The 24,559-nt window shown below is 26.6% G+C and overlaps 2 protein-coding genes across 2 annotated transcripts in view; both read right to left on the reverse strand.

Annotated features, from left to right (window-relative positions):
- LOC103580891 (cadherin-87A) overlaps window positions 1-17,964 on the reverse strand; it is a 50,205-nt gene extending 32,241 nt beyond the window's left edge. Inside the window, exon 1 of the mRNA XM_014440406.2 lies at window positions 17,497-17,964. Coding sequence (XP_014295892.2) covers window positions 17,497-17,519 — 23 coding nt within the window. The 5' untranslated portion in view covers window positions 17,520-17,964. The remainder of the gene's footprint in view (window positions 1-17,496) is intronic.
- A 2,250-nt stretch (window positions 17,965-20,214) lies between these two features.
- Window positions 20,215-23,380, reverse strand: LOC103580890 (histone H2A.V). The gene is made up of 5 exons (XM_008562812.2): window positions 23,272-23,380; window positions 23,010-23,087; window positions 21,944-22,057; window positions 21,552-21,681; window positions 20,215-20,337 (listed from the first exon to the last, which is right to left on the reverse strand). Exons 1-5 carry the CDS (start codon window positions 23,272-23,274, stop codon window positions 20,276-20,278), a joined length of 387 nt encoding a protein of 128 aa, XP_008561034.1. The 5' UTR covers window positions 23,275-23,380; the 3' UTR covers window positions 20,215-20,275.
- Window positions 23,381-24,559: the final 1,179 nt, after the last annotated feature.

The following is a 24,559-nucleotide window of genomic DNA, read 5'->3' on the forward strand; positions in this document are numbered from 1 at the left end:
TTTCAATTATTAGACTCAAGGGAAAACTGTAAGGGTGAGAAAAAATTAAAAGAAATTTTTTTTTACATTTCACGCGTTCTCACGAGACATCGATGGCGGCTGGCGATAAATTGCCAGACTAAAAGTTTGTGAGTTTACGAATGGACTAAAAAAAAAGTATGATGATGTCGAAAAGAAAAAAAGAGGAATTGTAAGGGTGGAAAAGTAGAAGTGGAACTGAAGGAGAATGAAAGAGAGGTAAAAGGGGAGTAGAAAAATATAAAAGAAGAAAAGTACTCAGAAAGCGTAAAATAGACAAGAATGTACTGCTTAGATAAGTTTGGATCCGACGACAAGGGTAAATGAAAATATCGGATTTTGTTGACTATGCTGTGTTGAGTTTACTTATTCCACACTCAGCTATTTGCGGGAAACCAATCTACGGTTTATTATTATTTAAGTACGAAAACACCAACTAAGAGTCTAGATTATTCGGGACATAGATATATCTACATTTAATCCCCTATCTTGTTATCAAGTTAATTTGAAATTTTTAATAATATCATCAACATCCAAAGCAAGTTTTATCAAAAAGTTAAGCTAAGAAATTAAAATTTATTATTTAAAATAAGAAACTTAACTTAATTGGATAATTTTTTATGCCAAAGAAAATTTTTTAATTTCCTGACGCTTCCGCATGATGGCGCGAATGCATTATGGTTACAGAGACAGAAACAAAAGACACTTTAAATTAAATTCACGCCTTTTCATTTTCAGCTATTAACCACGCGGACTTTTTCTTCATTCATTTTGTTAACTTTCTATGTATATATATATACATAAAAACTTCTTTTCCCTACAAGCCACCGTAACATCCCTCCTCCCAACCCCGTGGCTTCATCTTTCAATGCTATTTCATTTTCTCTAACCCAACCGCGACTTTTACTACTTTTACGATGGCTTTCAATGGGTATTTCCGCTTATTTCATTTTTTTTCTTTCGTTCATTTTTTATTTTCTTTTAAATTTACGCCATGAAATTTTTTATAATACGACTCAAATTAATATGACGTCAACGAAACAAATTTTTTTTTTTTTTTTTTTTCAATGAAAAAAATGAAATAAAATGTGAAACGTCTTTTTTATCCAATTCACGTTTATGATTTTATGATAGTGTCACACAGTACGGCTGAGATGTAGATAAAAATGAAATTGGAAAAAAAGCAACAAGAGGATTGGCAATATTGTGTAGGCGATTGGAGAAGGTCAAGCGGAAAAATAGAAGCGAAATACCTCGTGCGTAACAGGGATGAAACGGATCGTAAAATTTGACAGGAAGGCGAATTTTCTTTTTTAGTTTAATACGTGACTAAATTCAAGATCAAATTATCCACTCAATTAAACCAATTTAACATGATAGTTTTTTTTTCGAGGCTGTTTCTATCAAAAGAGATGAAAAAACGATTTTATCACTCAATTATTATTCGCTCTTTTAAAATTCATTTTTTACACCCTTTTATTTTGTGAAAACTATCTGAGAAATTTAAAATTTTCGAATAATCCATAAATTTTCGAGTTAAGGCTTTGGTAAACAGAATAAATTTATGAAACGTATAAAGTCCGCGGCACGTAGATATGATAAAGGGCACAAAAAGTTTAAATGCAAAGCTTTGCATATAATAAGAAGCATATATACACAGCAAACATGTTTGTTGTGAGCGTGTAGTAAAGAGAAAGAGACAGAGATTGAAAGATAATGGTAGACGGTTAAGGCAACCTTAACTTTTGGCATGTAGGAAGTCGTTGAAAACATCTGTCGCGTAGTGAGGATGCCAGTTGAACAGTTGACAAGATGGAGATAGTCTAGGTTAGTCTAAGGGGTTGGGTGGTTTAAAGGGTAGTCTTGAAGTATAGCGTAGTGTAGTATCTAGGTACAGGGTAAAGTGTATATGAAAGAGAATGGCAGAGTCAGCCAGTCAGCCGGCAAGCAGAAGCTAGCAACCACCAGCAATGACAGGAAGGGTGAAAACTAGCAGTGAATACCGCAGACCAAGTTTACGATGAGGGCGTGTAGAGAATTGTAGTTTAAACTCGTTTAGTACTGTGTTTGATGCTTGCTAACTCTTGTGCTTGTATTAATCTACGCAAGCTTTCATTCTTACTCTCTCTGAACGTCTGTCCACTGTTAATTTTCACAACCGAAACCACATTTTCACTGCGGTTGAGGTTTTGTAATTTATTTCTGTGTTATTAACCTTTTTTGCTGATATTCTACAGCTTGGGTTTTTATGTTTGTTGTCCCAACTAACAGCCGTAGGGAAGTTTATTTATCCATGTATACAATATTTTGTGAGCTTTAGAGTTTTAAAATGAATTTTTGAGTCTGGTTTGCTAAATTCATTCCTCATCATTTCAAAGGTATTTCTCTCTTGTACATGTTTTACCTTTCAATATAACGTGGCTTGCAATTAGATGACTATTATCAACAAATAAATTAAGTTCAGTGGCTTTAAATTTAGTCTATAGATATATTTGAATAAACTGACGGTGACCACAGAACAGAATTCCGAGTTTTGAGTTTAACGAACTACTACTATAGTTGGTAACAAAACACCGTTTACTCTGAGTAAAGAGGATTAACATTAAACATACAACCAGATGGTCTGCAGTTTAAATTCAAAAATTGAAATTCTCGTTGAGTGCATTTGGTCCTTTCGGTCGTTTGCTGAGAGTAATACCACCGAGTCGTGAGGATTTTCATCGTCATCTGGGTAAACTTAATAAAAGTTAAATTCAAATGTCAACACTAAATTTCGTTTTCTTGCATCTAAAAACAATCTCAAGATGCTTCTAAAGATTTATTGTTAATGGAGCATTGAAATCGATATTTTAAATGTAAACGATAAACTAGAATTTTTGAATCTTAAATCTTTGTTACATAATGCTTGAAATAACGCTTTAGAATTCAACTACTGAATCCAGAATATGGTTTTCTGTCACGTTTAGTATGTAACGCCAAGGCAAACGCCATTTTATATCCTTGTCAGAGAGACGAGAACCCAGGGAATCGATTCCCAGTACGGGTAGAGCAAGAGTTGCATATACGCGTCTCTGGTACAGCTGCTGTTGTGAATTATATTGCCACCTCTGGTTAAATTTTCGTAAATTGATAACCAACATTACTACTACGTAAAATATATCTTTATATATATAGATATATATAATGTATATAGTTATACCGTTAGCTAACAAAGCATTTCTGAAGCGTGATATGCGCCATTATACGTTTTAATTGTATCCATTAGTGGTTGGGCCACAGACGCAAGAGTAAATGGTGGCGTTACTGTCGTCCCGACACACTCGCTGTAGTGTTGATAATGCATTTATAGACTTGATTATATTAAATACACGTGCATCTAGTCATGTTCATAGTGTCTTCTTTGTCTTTGCTGGGGGTACATTTGAATTTTTCATTCCGCAACACTTTACTTTTTTTCAAAATATGATAAAAGAATTTTTGCATAAAATTACAATCAGTGTATTAATATTAACAGATGCTGCTTAGCATAATGGGTTCAAAGGATGCTATCTTGCATGCATTAGTAGTCATTTGTCAACTAAAAGTCTACGAGCCACATATTTATAATATTATATTCACCAAAAAAAATAATCTTATGCCATTTCGGTCTTTTTACTTCTATTCACTGTATTTTCTTTTATGTCACCTATATTCATATCTCAGCTGTTTCGTAAAAATCTCAACAAAATAGTTATGCATAAGTATTTTTAAAAAATCACTGCTTTTGAATATAGAGTAGATGATAAATTATGAGAACATTGTTCTTTTTTTTCAACAATTTTTTTATCTATTTTCTGCAACCGTAATAAGTTACACAAATTATGATGTAATGGAGTATACTTTATGTAGTTCTGAGAATTTCTCTTGCTGTGCGAGTTGCATTATAAGCAGATTATTCTCATTAGTCTCTCTGCAGCAGAGAATAAAAAAAAAAAATAAAGGATGTTATTCTTAGCAATTTTTATGAAACGAAATTAAACTCTTGATTATGACAGTTGGGGAATATTGTTTTTTTTCCCATCTTCATTGCATAAAATAATATTATTGTTGTTATTTGTATGACATTTGGCTTTTAAATAATTTAATTAACACACTTGTAAAATCATTAAATTAATTTCCGTGCTTTTGAAAACGGCTATATAGAGACACGTCGTGTTATTGTCCTTAGAGATGATTGGATGAGTATATCTCTATTATGAATGATTCATACCATCAATAATGGATTACATTATATATATATATATATATATATGTATATATATATATAGTATACAGTCAACTGAAGACTGTCTTTGCATGAATGAAAGTTTATCAAGGGGTTTGAATACGATTCTCTTTAGCCTCTTTACAGTAAATCTATATAGATTGGCACACTCAGCTCAACTCTTCCTTTTATATGTTGGCTTTCAATCCTCAGACTATTATCGAGGCTGCGATGGAGCAGCTTATCATCTTTCGCTTTTCTCGAATCCACCATACCCAGCTTATAACCAGACCATTCTCTACATATATTTATAATAGACATACACATATATACATCAGTGTATATATAGACAGCCATACATATATAGTAAAAGTACTTTAGGCTGCTTAGTATTCAACGATCCCCATCTAGAGTGTTCGACAGCGGAAAGGGATTCCCAATGCTACGAACCGGAAACTCAAGACGCGAACATTCAACCTAAAGGGGCAACCAGACAAGCTTACTGAGCTTGTGTGATACCATATTAGGTTGAGTGTACTGTACCTGGTCAATGTCCCGGATGTCGATCCAACTGACAAAAGGACATCAAAGAACTTATATGCTAATTTAGTGGCAGGTAGTTAAAAAAGAGCTTTTATAGTTTTTAATTATTTCATTTATTCAGTTTTAGATACATCGCTTTCAAACATTATTTAAATATATATTTACTGTCCATATCAGCATGGTCCAGAATACCAACAAAACGTAAACCTAAAAAAAATTGACCCACCCTAGGGTACATGTAAATAATTTATTATTAAATTAATCTCGCTTCGTTTATTCATGTTCGCATCATAGTAAGAAATAATTTTCTAGTTTCCAAGAACTTTTATGGAAGTAATCACTACGGATTACACGAAATTGAATGAATCGATGGATTATTGGAATTTCAGCAACCCCAGGAGGTTTAGCTAAGATTATAGTCGTCATGTACACGAACACGTACACATACATAGACATAGATTATAGGTATCTATGTACACATACTGTTTGAAATTACACATTCAGATGTATCACCGCAAATCCACATGTACAGGAATGATGATACTGAATATGTCAGTATAACATAGTAGGATTTACCCAAAATGTACATTGAGATACATTGAGGATTTTAGTTAGTTTACACAACAAGCATGCAAACCTTAATTTAATTACATTAGTATGATTAGTTTAATTAGTAATGCCGTTACTTCCGCAAACGTTGATTAACACTAATTCCGACCAAACTAAAATATTTTAAACCACTATCAATTATAAGAACCATTGCCCATAATATATAAAAGCAATTTCTATACATGTATAGGAATTTCTCCTATAAGAGTATGAAAATGGTTCCTATACACGAATTATAATTAGAGTAATTTCTAAGTATGTTGGGATTCATTTTCACAAATTTAAGAATTGCTTCTATGTACCGACGTGCTAAGTACCAAAGCTGCAACTAGAATATGAATACCAGAGTAAGTTAACACTTTTGTGCTCAGCATGTTAGTGCAGTATAGGAATTATTCCAATAATTCCTATATTTCATGGAAATAATTTCAATAATTTATAATTAAATAATTATAAACACATTTATTTTTATTTAGTAATAGTGGACCCAACAGCAAAGCCATTTCTACAGTTCCATGTACATAAGTTACATAATATATTTTATAAAAAATTTAAATTAACAAAAATATGTGTAAGAATGGGCATGGTATTTACATGTGGGAGAAGTACACAACAGAAATAACCTATAATATGAAGTATCACGCATCATTTAACATAATTATTCGCAAGAGGGTATTAATATCATTAATAAACCAGACATCTAGAATAATATGAAGGTTGTACATAGTGTTGAAAGATTCCATTAATCGATATATGAGTACTGATGAGGCAAAGTTTGTGCCTATCAATTATGAGAATATTTCCTAATGTATAGGAATAGTTCCCATACATCTGTATGGGGTCCTCTCCCACATACACATGAAACTATTCCTATAATTCTCTCTCCGTGTACTACGAACTATTTCTACAGATTTCAGAATTTAGTAGAATTAACCTAAATTTTTTATTCCATTTTCAGACAACGATTCTTAGAGAAAGAAAAAAAAACTGTAGCTTAACAATTTATTATTATTTCCAAACAAAATATCAAACATTATTTTTATTTTTTTATTACACTACTGAATAATTTTCAACCTCTTCCATTTTGCTTCAAGGTGTTTTCGAAATTCTTTCTAAATATATTATAGATATATGTTTTTAAAAAACTTGAATTCTTTTTCCGATATAAAAAATTCTAACATTTTTATCATTCCGTATTCGATATTTCCCTAGACGGTAATTTTCATAGGTCCGTTGAGAAAGTAAAAGACGTATGGGGTTATATATATTGATGTATTGAATTCGATTGGATTTGACTCTAGAGTAGTCGTGTGTTGACTTGAGAGATAAAATATTCAACAAAGTCTAAGACGTCATGTCTCTATGTTTCATATATATATATATATATATATATATATAGTTTAGCATAGTACATACATAGACATATTTCTATACCCAAATATATGTATGCATATTGTAGTAAGTACTTGTCTAGAAACTCTTTTGGGAATATATATATATATATATATATATATATATATATATATATATATGTGCTAGAACACGTACTAAAAACGTAATATTAGCTCAGTTTTCTCAGTTATTTTGGATCCTGTCATTTTGGCATGAAAACCAGTTGGAAATAGTATAACAAACTCATAACTAATGGACAATATATATTACTCATGCATCTCATTTTATTCAAACTCTGGAAGTTCTTTATGCAAAGTAGACGTCTATCTCATCCACATCACGAACTTTTCTGTGTTGTAACTACGTTTAAACCTTTTTCTGACAAAACACATGTAGAACGCAGAATAAAATTTAGTTTTGTGACAACTTTGTAAAAAGGGTTAGATGCCTTCATTCAAAGTAAAGTAGTCGTTAATTTGAAAACGCTTTTATCTACTGGTACTCAACTAAATATTAGATTACAACGTCTACCAGCATAATTATCAAGAGAAAAGTAACCAACTTTAGAATTTATCGTTAATTACGTTTTTGTCAGAACTAATATTTCTTGAAGACGTTAATTGTGTAGTCACTCTAGTTTAGTCTTTATACGAAGAAAACAAATGGGCTTACGTCTTGTAAATATTTTTTTTCATCTGCCAAGTGAATTAACTTGGAAGTTCTAATTATGCTTTTTTTTTACTGGTGAAAAATGAATCGTATATGTTATATATATATTCTATATATGGACATATATGATTCATTTTTCACGGGTGCAGCAGCTGCATATTTTCGAACTTATTTTAAATTTTAAATCTCAAGTTGTTAAATAAACAACCAATTTCTCGAGATTGTATTCTTTCTCATATACTTTGATATCGTAAAATTCAAAGCGCAGTAGAGGAAAACTATTTCCTACTTTCATATGAGTAAAAGTACGTCTTTTAGAAAAAAAGTCACCTAATGACTTTCTATGACATTGTAACTCGTTATTCCTTATTTTGTTCTGCTAAAACCTAATGGCTCATATATATACATATATTCATATATATGTGAAAGAACATTGCTTATTGCTCATTGACATATTCACACTTTAAATCTCCGTCGAAAATTTTATATCACATTCTATTTTTAAAATTTTTTTATATTCTGTTCTCTGTTCGCCTTTGTTATAAATTCACAATGGCAAATTGCCGGGTCAAGTGTCTTATGGACTAGTTGGTAAAAAAAAAGTTGAGCCAAAAAGAGAACAGAAAATAGTCTGCAATTGAAAATTTCCAACTTCGCAATATATTTTCTGAAGTTGGCTAACAATGACCAGACATCATTTAACGACTGAGTAAATTTTAATCCAACAAATAATGATATTCGATTCCCACACTATTCGTACACTCGTAATTTTTACTAACAAAAAGTTTAAATTAGTAAAGCAGTTTAAATATTTAAACAGAATATTATCTCTACATATCACAGAATTTAAATTAACTGATAAGTTTATACTATTAAATTATTGTACAATAATATAGAGATATGACATAAAAAGTTAAATAGACATTGTCATCGATATTTAAATAATTGATTAAATACCCGTCATTATGCCTATTCGGTAGTTTACAATCGATTCTCTCCTATTTAGAACCTATGTTACTATCCCATTCCCACACTCAATAGAATTCGCTCTCACAGAGTGTCTATTGACGGAGAGGAGACTGACGTTAATCATGTCTCTGGTGCATGTATGTCGGGTAACCAACAAGCCGAAGCAATACATTGATTACACAGACGACTGATTATATCTATTGGTCTCTAAGGGCGATTTCAGCCAATACACTTTACTGAATCCCCGCAAAACTCAACTCAGCTTAATATTATATAATTGGATGTGAATAACCAATAACGTATCAACCTACAAAAATGCGATTTTTGATATTTTTGTACCAAATGATTCTTTAGTAGCTAAAAAATGTTTTTCGAATAGTTCGGCGTTAAAAAGAAATTTTTTTTTAATCATAAAATTTAAATTTAAACAAAATGTTTAGAAAGTCCAAAATTTGACATCTCAAATGTCCATGTTGTAATATAAGAGCTAATCTTTAAAAAAAAATAAATAAATAAACTGACAGCTGGTTCAATTTTTATAGGGGGCAGTAGTAAATACATGAGTAGAATATAAGATGGATAATATACGAATAGAAAACAGAGCGAAATGTATCCGAATGTAAATGTGGAAAAAAACGACAGAGACATAGAGTTATGGGGGGCAAATGTGCGCAGTGGGTAATCGTGTGCAAACACATGCATTTCAGTCCAAAATAAATGGTTTAGCGCACACTTGCCCCACATGACTATGGACGATAAATTTTAAGAAAAAATCTCAGAAAATTCATCGATTTTTAGTGATATCTTTTAAATGGGAAAAAGTTGGTAGTTAATATTCAATAGGGTTAATCCCAAGGATGAATGACAACTTCTACAAGAAGAATTAGGTTGATTTATTGTTCGTGACGGCTTAAATCTAGACGACTCACAGACATACATCCTAAAGGACGTCACTATAATAAACTTTTTAATTGAAGTTTCCAAAAATCATTAATAAGTACACAATCAACTAATCTTTTGAGTTATCGAAATGACTTTAAGCGAGCATTTTACGGAACGGTGGCTATGCGACAGTAAAGTCCACCTAAATGCTTCGCATTTGAGTCGTGCAAAAATTGTTGGCACATATCAATTATCTACACAGAAAAAAAAGTTATCTTGAGTCAAGAAAATATTTTTGAAGACAAACGTTTTCGGGAACCAAATCAAGATTTTCTTGAGCCAAGAGAATTTGTCTTGGTTAAAAAAATTCGTCTTGCTCAGAGATTTCTACTTTATCTGAGAAAGTTCAGGTCTCCAAAAAAATTTTCTTGAATCAAAAATATATACCTTCAGTCGAGAATTTTTTTTTTCTGTGTGGGGATTAATATTTTTGCAAAATCGAATTAAGTAACTTGAGTTTAAATAATAGACTGCAGAGGGCCAGTCAGTAACTAGAATTAAAATTCAAATAATTTGCTGCGTTATTGCAAGAGTTTTACTATTGGAATTAACTCCTCTTTGGAGTGAATCTCCCTCCGAGGTGACTAAAGAAATAAACAGTCATCCGCTCCGCATTTACTCCAAATTTAATCAGCATTTACTCCACAAATTTTTTACAATGTACATCTAATTATTTAGCTAAAAAGTCTACTCTCAAGTATATACTTTTCATTCAATAAATTACAAACTTAGTCAATTGACACTAACACCAAATAATATATATATATATATATATTTTTTTTTCCCTAGAAAACTACGACATGGTCTAGTAATTTAGAGATATTTAAAGAAGAATATGTGACAATTGTACAAATTGAGCTCATGAATTCATAATGATGGTTTTGTCGGTAGTATGCATAGAAAATGAAAATACTCTTAAACTATATTATTAACTATGCATAACTGCTCGTACTGCCACGGCTCTATACATATATATGTCATATATATAGTAGTAATAACACATAACTCATATGTCTCTGAGAATATGTAGATGTAGAGAATGTATGAGCTACTGTATAGTAAACTCTTGTTCTATGACTAACTGAGTCAACACCCACATTTTCTTACGCCTCACACGCCTTATCTCGTATATTTCATACATATATGTCACGTAATTATAGAAATTTTAATTAGTAATAAGTTATTTTTAGAAAAAAAAAATAAGAAAAATTGAAAAAAAAAAACAATTTTTATAAGGATTCTCATTAATGTTATGTTCTGATGAGTGAAATTAGCTGATCTGCTAACAGTAGGATGGATAAATAATTGAATTATGAATACAATTACAACATATTTATTATTAATTGACCATAAGTGTCAATACGGAGAACCTATTAAGGTAAATTGAGCAAACAATTGAGCGTTTATATTAAATAAACTTTCACGGTTTTACCTTGACGGCTGTGGCAATAAACCGTGAGACTTATTGGGACAATATATAAAAGACAGACTTAAAATGACCGTATGTTGGTAATGGTCGATGACCCAGACCTCGTCAAGCTTAACGGGTTCGTACAGAGACTAAACTAACGTTTGAACCAATAAAAGTGCAAGTTATCATTATTATTATTATTATTATTATTATTATTATTATTTTATTATTAAATATTTTTATTTTAAACACGGTAAAAAAAAATTATCGGCACAAGAAATTTTTATTTGATTCAAGAAAATTTTTACTTGATCCAGGAAATTTTTTTTATGATGAATTGATAACAAAAATTTACTGGGAGCAAAAAAAATTTCTTAAGACAAGAAAAAATATTTTGGCGCAAAAAAAATTTGTTTTTCTGTATCATACTACTGGTTAATTGATTTTAGATTTTAGATTTTATAGTAACTGAATTTGAAAAATTTAATTTCAATAACGTGATTTTTTTTTTATCGCTCTTATAATTTCTACGTTCAAGTAATCGAGTGTGGAAATCTTTTACTGTTACATGGTTGATAATTATAATTATTATCATTGTTTAAGAAATGGTGATAATAATTATGTAGATATAGATATAAGATATATATAATGTAAGAAGACAAGAGTAATAATATTGTTTGGTGAGATTTTTAAGAAAATACGGAACAGAAAAATTTCTCAACCATAACAATAGTCCAGATGATGTGAAATAAAGATAAAAAGATTGATATTTGTGATAATATGGGTATAGAATAGAAGCAGAAAAGTGAAGAAATATATATGTATATATATATATATATATATATATATATATATATATATAATAGCATGTAGTGGTTTCTGGTTTTGTTGCTTTGCGGTTACGCGTCAGAAAACCAAGAAAATTAAAATTTTTTTTCTCCTTATTATTATATACATGATATATGTTTAAAATAAGATTTATTTTATCGTGTAATAAATTATAAAAAAATTTTTTTTTTGCATAATAAAATTTCACTTGTTTTTAAAAATCTTGTGATTTTATTATAAATTAAGATTCAAATTTGAAAAATTTTTCTACGTGTACTTTTAAATTTCAAGCCATAGCAAATTTTTTTTATAATGAAATTTAGAAAATTGAAATTATGTTTTAAAGATTAAATTTTGGATAATTTCATGTGTCTTTCAGAATTCTCTTATTAGTTTTCAAAAACAAATGGTAATAAATTCAAATTAACCGGGAATTTCAAATTTTGAATAAGAGTTGAAAAATTAAAATTTAAGAAACATTTATTGATTTATATACTAGTTGTATATTGTATATAAAAAATATATATAAATATAGAGTATACAGGTATCGTGTAAGAAAGAACTTACACTTGAGGGACTTGGCCGAGCAATTACGCAATTCAAGAGAGCGTAATCGTGGAGAATGTTTCCGTACCGGCATACCAACTCATTATAAAACTACTAGACTATAGTATATCATGTTTTGTTTTTTAATTTTTTTACATTTTAATTTTGATTCACTATTTATATTATTATTTTTCATTGCTGTTTATTTCAGAGCACTTGATGCGAAAACATTTTTATATTAAAATATATATATCATATTTTTATTTATGTACTTTATTTACTCGGCATTTAAATGAGTTTAATAAATTTTACATATCATACACGTGACATTCTGCTAATTTTTTTTATATTTCATATTTATTAATTTTTTTATTATTGTCATTAGTTATTCATATATTTTGTTATATAAATATATGAAGGTATAATTAATTATGCTAATGTAGATTTTTTATTATTTAATTTTTATTCGTATATATATATATATATATATATATATATATATATATATATATATATATATATATATATATATATATATATATATATTGGAGTAAAATGGTAGTAAATAAAAAAAACTTGATCAACTTTATTTTTCATAAGTTTACAAACAAAAAAAAATTTTGTATCAAACGTAAACTTTTTGATATAAACTTTATGACAGCATTTATTAATTTTTAATTCATCATAAAATAAATTTAAAAAAAAACTAACAAACTACCATCAGTAAAAAAAAATGTATAAAAATTTTTCAAACTTTGTTTAAAAATAAATTTGATATAAAAAATAAATTAGCGTCAAAACTTCAAACCCAGAAGTTATGCTTTTATTTATTTAAAAAAAAATATATAAGTATAGATGTATATTGTAACGAAACTAAAACTTATTTTAAAATATATGAGTATACACTGATAAAAATCGTGTTTTCTTCCGAAATACGCTGCGTACTTGGTCTATCCGAACTTGAGTTAACTGAATTTCAATTGATTCAAAAACATGAAAATGGAAACAAGTTCATAGGGAGATTTGAATAAAAGACTTTATGGTTTTAGGCTTACTATAGAAATATTTCTGTCAAAAACGATGTATTTGATGAAACCAAATCTGAGATTACAGTAAAAAATAAGAGATAGATCTGAAGTCGTCTATGTATGTGATAAAAACAACTACGAATTTGAAAAAAATACTGTTTTGAGTTGATGGAAATTATTGATTTCTTTCAATCAATTTTGCAAATGTTGATGAAAAGTTTTATGCAATTATCTTAACTTACTTTTTATTTTCCTCAATATATTATAGTGGTGAGTCAATCATATGATTTACTCAATAATAATACATATGACTTTGAAATAATTGGATACTTTCTGGCCACAAGGAACTTGTACCACTGACTAAATTTTATTTCATTTTTATATGACTATTAATTTACTACCGGCAATGTACTTTTGTAATTGAAGAAGTTAAATATATCATTGATTGTGTGTATCCAGAGTAAATGAATACACTGAAAAAAAAAAATTTTACAGGAATTTATTATTTTTAGAATATTCAAGAGCATGAATGGAATACAAAAATCACTTTTTCTTTTATCTAAAACATCCCTCGTGAAAAACGTTTGTAAAAAAATATAGTAAAAATACATAAAAATTATATAAATATATATAAAATATGTGTAAAAAATACATTTCTAATAGCTAACTTTTGGCCGATTTTCATATATATTTTACATATTTTAAATGTAACTCAAATATATTAAAAAAAGGATGGAAGGAGCAAAACGGAGTACTTAAGGAAATACTAAGTTATTGAGAATTCAAATACTGTAAATTTTTTTTTAATGATATCCAGAGTAAATATTAGAAAAGATTTTCAGAGGCCATTAAAAAAAAAAAAATTTCATTTTTGCGGGCAAAATAGGGTACCTTCTAAAAAAAGTAAAAAGAAAAAAAAATTTCTAGATATTAAATAAATTCGACTACATTAAATTTTCTTGTAAGTAATTTACATTAAGAAAAATTACATTTCACATGATTATTAGATGCAAGGGAAAATTAAAAATTCTTCAATGGTTTTTATCATAAAACAAAAGTCATTAACATTTTTTGACTGACACTTTAGATTTTCGAACAAGTTTAACAAAAAAAAATTCAAAACTATGGTCACTTACATTTACAAAAGTGAATTTCGAAGGTTTAAAAAAAATAATTTTTGTTTTTTTATGTGGGTGAAAGTTGTCGCAAATGCACATGATGTGTTCACAAGTACGCCATATATTTGAGTAGATAATTCCCTCCAAATACGTGTGGCTTTTCAGCCAAAGTCGTGGCGTATTTGGCTCAACTCAAACCAAATAGACTCAAAGGTTTCTTTATCAGTGTAATAAGCAATTGAGCGAGTAATGAACCAAATACAAAAATATTCCTTATTGATTCTGTCTATGTAACTTTTAAATTATTACTCATATATTTATATTATAACATAAATTTTATGGGTCCATTAGCCATGGGTCAATTCCATATTTAGATTAATCTGTAATAGTAATTTTCATAGGATTTCAATAGGATTTCCAATACATTAATGCTTTTAATTATATAAATATATGTATGGAAAATCAATAGAGATATTGTGATATTTGGTTCGACTCATATATTATTGGCCGATGAAGAATTCAAGTAAATTTATAATGATTTATTTGAAATAATTATCATTTCTGATAAATTTGAACTATACTACGACACAGAAAAAAATCATTTTTTGGCGCGAAAAATTTTTTAAAATATGAATTGAAAAAACTTTTCAGTACGACACATAATTAAGACACCTGACAATTTTCCTCATCAAAAAAAATTTGTTCTGCCAAAAAATCCTTTTTTCTATGTCGTAGTATATTTCAAATTTATCAGAAATTATAATTATTTCAAATAAATCATTATAAATTTACTTGAAATCTTCATCGGCCAATAATATATGAGTCAAACCAAATATCATAATATCTCTATTGATTTTCCATACATATATTTATATATTTAAAAGCATTAATGTATTGGAGACCCACCAGAAATAATTAATATATCAAAATTACTATTACAGATTAATCTAAATATGGAATTGACCAAAAACCAAATACTAAAATATATATCTGATTGATTCTATTATTAGTTCAACTTCAAAATTAATATTGACAGTGTACATATCTAACACGTCATACATATATATCACGTAAAAATCGATAATTATTTAAAAATAACTACCCCAGATTAATTAAAATGCTAAAATGATCTTATTGATTCTCTTTTTTATATAAAATTTATCAACTGACTGATTAACTCGACCAAAGCACTCGAGAATTTCGAGCTTATTTGTTCAAAGCCAGATTTGAGATACAGTTATTTGGTCTAATCTAAATCGTCTAAAAGTAATTCCATTGCAGGCAAACCCACTACTGGATTACAGAATTCTAGAATTACTAACTTGTAACTAAACTTGTTAATTAATTACACCAATTGTGCAGTAATTAACTTTTGGCGGTGGATTCTAGGCATTGTTTTTGTTCATCAATAATTTTATACTTGTTTGTTAAATTATATATATATATATATATGAGAATTCCTTATTACTATATATGAGAATTTGAAATTTATGATTCTAAAGAAATTTCAAGGCTTTGTGAAAAAAAATTTTTGAAATGGTGAACTATGATCTACAGGAATCTGAGATCTATAATTTTAGATGAGATCATTGAAGATCTTTGAAACTCTGGAGATCTACAGTAATTAAAGATATTTTCATAATTTAAATCATTGAAGATCTACAAGAACTTGAGACCTTTTTTTTATAAAACTATGAAGATCTACAGGAACCCAAGATCTTATTTTTTGATAACTTAGATAAGTAAAGATTTTTGGAACTCTAAAGATTTATAGTAATCTAAGATCTTATATTTTCAAAATTTGAATTATTGAAGATTTTTTAAACTACAAGGATCTACAGGAACTTGAGATCTTATTTGTTTCATACTTTAGATCAGAGAAGATCTACAAAACTATGAAGATCTACTTGAATTTTATATCTTAAGTTTTTACATATATGTAATTTAGATTAGTAGAGATTCCTAGGCCTGTGAAGATGTATAAAAGTCTGAGATCTTATTTTTATCATTTAAATTAGTAGAGATCTTTGAAGATCTATATAGATCATAGCAAAAAAAATGAAATTATCGACGAAATATTTGAAGTGTTAGATTTTTAAAGAAATTTTGAGGTCTTGTAAGAAAAAATTTCAAAAATTGTGAAGATCTACAGGAATCTGAGATCTATGCTTTTGATAATTTAGAACATTGAAGATCTTTGAAACTCTAAAGATCTACAGTAGTTTAGGATCTTATATTTCCATAATTTAAAGAATTGAAGATCTACAGGAACTTGAGGCCTTATTTTTTTATACATAACTATAAAGATCTACAGAAATCCAAGATCTTATTTTTTGATAATTTAGATCAGTAAAGATCTTTAAACTCTAAAGATCTACAGCAATAATCTTAGATCTTATATTTTTATATGCAATTTGAATCGGTGGAGATCTTTAGAACTATGAAGATCTACAAGAATCTCAGATCGTATATTTTCATATGGAATTTAAATCAATGGAGATCTTTAGAACTCTGAAGATTACATGAACCTGAGATCTTATAGTTTCATGATTTAAGTCACTGAAGATCTTTGCAACTAGAAAGATCTACAAGAACCTGAAATCTTAATTTCTTCTACAAAACCGAAGATCTACAAGAATCTTATATCTTATGATTTTATATGCAATTCAAATCGCTGGAGATCTACAAAACTATGAAGATCTACATAACTATGAGATCTCTTTAGATCTCAATCATTTCTTCCAGATAACCGCCATTTAATTTATTTTCTCAGCATTAATTACAACTAATGTCTTTTCCAATCATTCAATAAATATATAAATTATCATTACCATACTATATATGTATATATATATATCTATATACATATATAGAAAACCATATAACCGAATATATAACGGTAATTCCACCTGTTTCTCTCTCTTTATTTATTTGATGACACATTCGCGCGCATTCCAATGAAATAAATACATTTAAATAAATATATAAATATTTATAATTAAATTTATACATATATATTTTTTATATATTTATTTACTTAAATATTTATATAACTGTCCTTTTAGTTACCAGTAAATTTTTTTAACCGTAAAATAAAATCGAATAAAATTTTCTAATTCAAATTTGAAAAAAATTAATTATTAATTTAGTTAATTAAATGATGAATAACAAATGACTTACGTAATTAATGAAAATCCAGTCATCTTAATTATTTTTCTGTTATCACAACACAAGAGAAATTCACTTTTTAACCCAACACATATTTATTATTTAAAATTTTATTTATTATTATTATGATTAATTATTTAAATCACTTGATAAAATTAATTAATTAATTAATTAGTTATTTAATTATTTAAAAGTATGTATTTTTAAACAACACTATTTATAATACGAGTATTGTTATTTAAATAATATAAAAGGGCGGGACATTTATTTAAATAATTTATTTAAATTTATTGGTAATAAGTAATACTGATTTATCACGACAATGTTTAAATTAGCGGGTGAATTTTCAAAATTAATTGTTTATTATTTTATAATTTATTAGACAGCTGGGTGAGCTGACTGTACAGTGAAGGCTGTAAAATGCCACTGGAGCTGGAGGACAACCAGACAAGCTGGAGAGTTGGCAAAGGCTAGAGCTGAGCAGAGCGTCATGATCATACTGAGAGAGAAATTTTAAATTTAGGTGCTGCCATCTGTTAAGTTTAAAGTTAAATAGATCTTCGGGTTTTTCCGGTGATTTTTATTTTTTTTACTCGGGTATTTACGGATATTATTTGATTTTTTTTTGAAACAAGAAATAAATATTTGAATTAAGAAATTAATATTTGAATTAAGTCATTGATTGTTGAGTCAAGTAATGAGTTTTTGAGATGAAATTAAAATTATATTTAAAGATATTTTGAATTAAGAAATTAAATTTTTAATTGAATTAGGAAATAAATTTTGAAACAAAAAATAAATATTTGAATTAAGTCATTAATTATTGAGTCAAGTAATGACTTTTTAAGATGAATTGCAATTTATTTTAAAGATAAAAATTTTAAATTAAACCGAGTAATGAATATTTGAAAGGAGTTAGAAATTTTTTAAGTAATTATTTTTTTTTATCAGAAAATAATTTATTAAAACCAAGATTTCAATATTTGCATCAAGTAATAAATTATTGAAATAAGTAATAAATAATTAAATGGAGAAAAAGTGTTTGAGACAATAAAATTTTTGAATATAAAAAAAGTTTATTGGATCAATTATTCTATTTTTTAATTAAATTAAGAAACTGCCTGAGTCTAGAAATAAATATTTAAGCGAAGTAATAACTTCTTGAATCAAGAAAAAGTTTTTTTCTGATTGATTTTTCAAAATTAAACTGAAAAACTAGTTTAATATCTTGAGTCAATAAAGTAATTATCTGAAAAATACTTTATTCCTTGAAACATCTTTCAAAATGAAGAAAATTTTTTAAACCAAGATTGAAATTTTGTAAAGAAAAAAATTTCTTAAAAATAAAATTAAAATTTTATTGAACCAAGAATTCAATTTCTGAGCTTAGGAATATTTATTTAAACAAAGTAATGAATTCTTGAATGAAGAAATTTTTCTCGACAAAATTTAATTCCTAAAAAAATAGTTGGTCAGATTAAAAAAATTATTTCTCAAGTTAATAATTAAATTTTTCAATAATTTTTTTTTGACCCAAGAATAAAATTCTCGGATTACTAAATAACTTAAGTTAATAACAAATCATAAGTTTTAAAATTAAAATGAAAAAAGGAGGATTAGTAGTTAAATAACAAATTAAAATTAAATAAAAAATACGTAAATATTTTATTGTAAAATTTATTTTGTATTTATATCATGAAAATGAGTGTTTTACATATATGACAAGGGTATGTAATGTATTTGAATGTATTAATTCGTATTGTTATTATAATTAATAAGAATATTACAATTTAAATTAAAATAATTTAAGAAAGTGACAATTTTCATCAATGCACACAAGTGAGGACATGTTACTTTAACTTTATATTTAAAACTCATTAATTTAATTATTTATCAACTCAAACAATAAATAATCAATCAATCAATCAATCAATTAATCAATCAATTGTTAATACTTATATATAACAGTATTGTATGTAATAAAATCTAATTAAGCCACAGGAGGTTATTTTCATTAAATCCTCTACTTTAATTAATTATTTAACCTTTTTAACAATTTAATTAATCGAAATTCATTATTCATTAATATATAAAATTAATAAATTTTTAATTTTAATTCAACATGTAAAAAAATTTTATTTTTTTCAAAATTAATCGACTGTATAAATTTTATACAATACAATTTATAAAATCGATTAAAAATTTTCTTTTTTTTTATTCCATTTTTAAATTAAACCTCCGTAGAAAAAAATATAATGATTTTTTTTTTTAATTAATATTAATTATTTATATCTTATTTTTTTTTAATATATATTTATATATCACGCCTCTCCATTTATTAATAATTAAATCATTTTTATTTTTATTCCTCACTCAGATTTTATTTATTTATTTTTTTTCAAATTAACGCAGCTTCACTATCAACAATTTATATTATTTATTATTTATCTCTTTCTCTATTCATTATATATATTTATTTTTTTTTCATTAACATTGGTCTAAATATGTAGAATTATTACCTTGTCATTTTATTATTAAGTTATTATTATTATTAATAGTTAAATAATTTATTTGTTAAATAAAAAAGTTCAACAATGTTAATAGTTACTGTTTATAAAAAAATATAAAAATTAAAGAGACAATAGCTGACGATCGAGAGAAAGAGATTGAGGAAAAATAATAATTTGTATTGTTATTAATTATTAATAATTAATTAATAATGATAAACACTTATTGTTATTTACTTTATTTTATTTTATTTATTAATATTATTAGGATTATTATTATTAAATTATGCTGGCTTTTGTGAACCCTTTTTGCCGATAAGTGATTTGTGGATATGTGGGATAACACCTGGAATTTAAATAATTTATTAATTAGTTTATGTTATTATTTTTTTTTTTAATTTATATTAGAGTTGATAGAAATTTTAATTAAAATTGCGAGGAAATTTGTGGGTTTAGGTAAAAAGTGATAGACATATTTTTTATAGAGAATACAATTTTCTACAAATATGTATTCATATGTTTTTGTGATATTTTTGATATTTAAATGAAAATTTTGAGTTGAAGATTTAAAAAACCATTTTTTATCGATAGACAAAATTGAAATTTATAATAGATAATTTTTTATTCAAATTTCACGGTAACTAATGAGTTTATGGAAAAAATGATCGAGATCTTATTTGTAGAGAATTGAATTCTCTACAAATTTGTATATATCTGTTTTTGTGATATTTTTTATATTTGAGCGAAAATTTCGAGTGGAAGATAAAAAATTGACTTTTTGTTAAAAGATCAAATCAAAATTTGTTAGTAAAAATTATTTAGGGAAATTCAGTGGAAACAGTTGAATTTATGAAAAAAATAATAGAGATCTTTTTTATAGAGGACTGAATTTTCTACAAATTTATATTTATATGTTTTCGTGATATTTTTGATATTTGAGCGAAAATTCTGAGTTGTAGACGAAAAAATTATTTTTTGTCAGTAGACAGAATTAAAATTCATAATTGAGAATTTTTTATTCAAATTTCAAGATAATTATTGAGTTTATGGAGAAAATGATAGAAATCTTTTTTATGGAGAATTTAATGTTTTATAAAAATGTATTTATTCATTTTCATCATATCTTTAATAAAGTATCCGTAAATTCAACTTTTAGATAAAAAAAAAAGGATGAAAAAAATTCCTTATTTATTTGTGGTTCATAATTTCAATTTTTACTCGATTACTAACTTTCAAATTAAAAATTTAATAATTTAATAATTAATCCGACTATCTCAATAATTAAATTTAATTATTTAATCTACGGGAATTACAAATGAATTGTGATGCATTTTCAATAAATTAATTATCCTCATTAATTTAAATTCAAACTCGAGTTATTTATAAATAAAATAATTCATCTAAATCGAATTAAAATTATCATCAAAGAAAATAAATATTAAAATCGCGGTAAAATAATTAATTTAATGACTGATTTTAAATTAATAAAATAATTTTTTTCCAGTTTGTACTTTTTGTTTAAGTACGAGATTATTATTAATAAAAATAATAATAAATTACCTCCTCCAGCAATGGTAGCTTTAATAAGACTGTCCAATTCTTCGTCACCACGAATTGCAAGTTGTAAATGCCTAGGTGTGATACGTTTTACTTTTAAATCTTTAGATGCATTACCCGCCAATTCCAATACCTAGAAAAATAAATTTATTTCAATTATATTCATAAATACTATTAAAATTAATCAATAGTAAAAAAAAAATTATGAGTATTCTTAAAATAAACGAAAACAAAATTTAAAAAAAGCGCGCGAAAAGTAACGATTTAAAATTTCCACTAAACAAACTCCGTAATTTATTTAAAATTTCTCACGAATAAAATGAAATAAAATAAAAATGAAATAGTTATAAAAATAATAAATCAATAAAATAAAATAAATAAATAAACAAAAATACCTCAGCGGTTAAATATTCCAAAATGGCGGCGCTATAAACAGCAGCCGTAGCACCAACACGTCCATGACTTGTTGTTCGGTTTTTCAAATGCCTGTGAATTCTTCCAACAGGGAACTAAATTAAATAAAAAATGTCATTAATTAATATATACAAATAATATATATAAGTAAATCAATTAATCATCAAATAATGACTTTTAAATAAAAATAAATCTAAAATCTGATGTTTTTGTAACGAGTACAAAATGGCGCTCGTACTAAAAACATCCGGCTTAGCGTCAGCTACTTTTTCTTTTTTTATATACATATATATACATATATGTACATATATATTGAACGATCATAAGCTTTGTTCAATTAAATACGTATACTAAACGCGTGTTATCAAAATTACATCAGATAATTAAAATACAATAAATAATAATTAATTATTTAAATTAATAATTCATATTTATTATTTGTATCCATAATTATTAATTTAACTTCCGGTTTGTTCAATAAATAACTTATATTTTTAATATAACGCTTTGCGCATCGTTTGTCTATCGAACGATTTTAGACATTTTACTTATTTTTTTTTTAAACGCGCAATTAACGCAAGTCAACGTCACAAATAAACTCATTAATTATCATTTAATTACTAAAAATTATTTAATTATTTTAAAATAATTAATTTAAATTTTCTAGGTTAATTCCCATTGTTTAAATTATTGTTGAATTTTAAAAAATGGCGTCGTTTAAACAAAAAAAAATGGCGGTGAAAATAATTGTTTAGTTTTTAAATAAAAGTATTTTTTTTATTTTAATTTTTATATTAAATTTAATTTTTAATTAATGATTAATAATTAATTTATTAATGTTGTTGTTAAATAAAATAAAAAATTTAAGAGGAAAAAAATTTTGGCGCCAATTAAATTAAATCTAAATAAAAAAATAAAAAATAATTGGAGGTTAAAAATATTTGAATTAATATTTAAAATATTTAAAAATTTCGGGGGAAAAAAAAATAATTAATTAGTTTACTGCTTTAATGAACTAATGGTTAATTTAAAAAAATATTAACTGACCTGTAAGCCTGCTCTCGCTGAACGTGAGACCGCTTTGGCTTTTGCCTTACCGGAGTCTTTGCCAGTTTTTCCGCCAGCCTGAAATATAAAATAACCTTTAAATAAATGTTACTGTTATTTATTTAAATACAATAAATTATTGATTTTTTAAAATTACAACTGTGTTGTAAAATAAAATAATTGAATTTTAATAATATTTTATTTGCGGGTTTATTTTTTTTAGGGTAATATATAAAACTCATGGTAGAAATTGATAACTCACCATTGCTAGTATGAGATATCTGTTTTACGTTTCAATTATACACGAGCACGACGAGCTACAACGACAGACCGACGCAGAGTATAACAGACGACGCCGTTGTGAGCCACGATCCCGCCAAATACGCTTGGCGCTGCCATAGCATCCCGCTGTTAGTCACCTGATTGTCGTCCAATCACCGACTGAGATTTTTAGTGACGACAGAGACATCTCGGAAGAGACATTTTGGAGTAAAAATGGAAACTAGCTGTTGGTGGATGTCATTGACGAAATGGGAGAGACGTAACAGCCAATGGGCGATGATTTATTTTGCGCGGGAATTTTGAATTTCAAAAAATTTTTAATGTCGGGATTTTTTTAAATTTATTAATTTATTTATATGTTTCGTTTCCGGTGGAGTTAAGGACTGGTTAAGGAAAATATTTTTTAGTTGAATTAAAAATTACGAAAAATTAAAAATAATTTTAGTTCCGGTTACTTGGAATTTTATTTAAAAAATTTTAGGTTAAAATTTAAAGAAATTTAATAACTTTTTTTAAAACTTTATGATACTCAGGCGGGTTTGATGAATTCAAAGTGACAATTGTTGCAATTCGTAGGAAATTTAATGGTGTTCAAAAGTTCCGGAAGTAAATTTATTATAATTCAAATTTTTTTACTTGTTTCCGTTAGAAAAGTCTATTTTTATATGAAATTAACTTTTTTTTGCTTGTCGAGCACAAATTAGTGAGAATACACTAAAAACGTTGAGGATAATTTTGTAGGAAATTTAATTCTCTTGAAAAAAAGTCCTATGATTCAAAACACTAAAGTCGATAGTTTACGAGTTATAGATATTCCAATAATTTTAAAAATACAAAATTAATAACTTTTTAATGAAGACATTTTGATTTTGAAATTTTTATACTCTAACTCGTAAACTATCGACTTTAGCGTTTTGACTCATAGGACTTTTTTTCAAAAGAATTAAATTTCCTACAAAATTCTCTCGAACATTTTTATTATATTTACATTAATTTACGCTCGGCGAGCAAAAATAGGTAAATTTAGAAATAAAAGAAAAAATTTGTATCACAGTAAAGTTACTTTGGGCACTTTTGAAAACCATTAAATTTCCTACAAATTGCAACAAATATCACTTTTATATAACTAAGAGTAGCTGAGTATTATAAAATTTTCAAAAAAGTTATTTAATTCACGTGTATTTTAAATCCACTGTAAAAAATCAGAAGTGAATTTGGAGAGATAATGGATTTTATTTAAATCCAGATTCTCTCCGTCACAGAGTTCG

Source organism: Microplitis demolitor, chromosome 4 (genome assembly GCF_026212275.2).
Source record: "Microplitis demolitor isolate Queensland-Clemson2020A chromosome 4, iyMicDemo2.1a, whole genome shotgun sequence".
Classification (NCBI taxonomy): Eukaryota; Metazoa; Arthropoda; class Insecta; order Hymenoptera; family Braconidae; genus Microplitis; species Microplitis demolitor.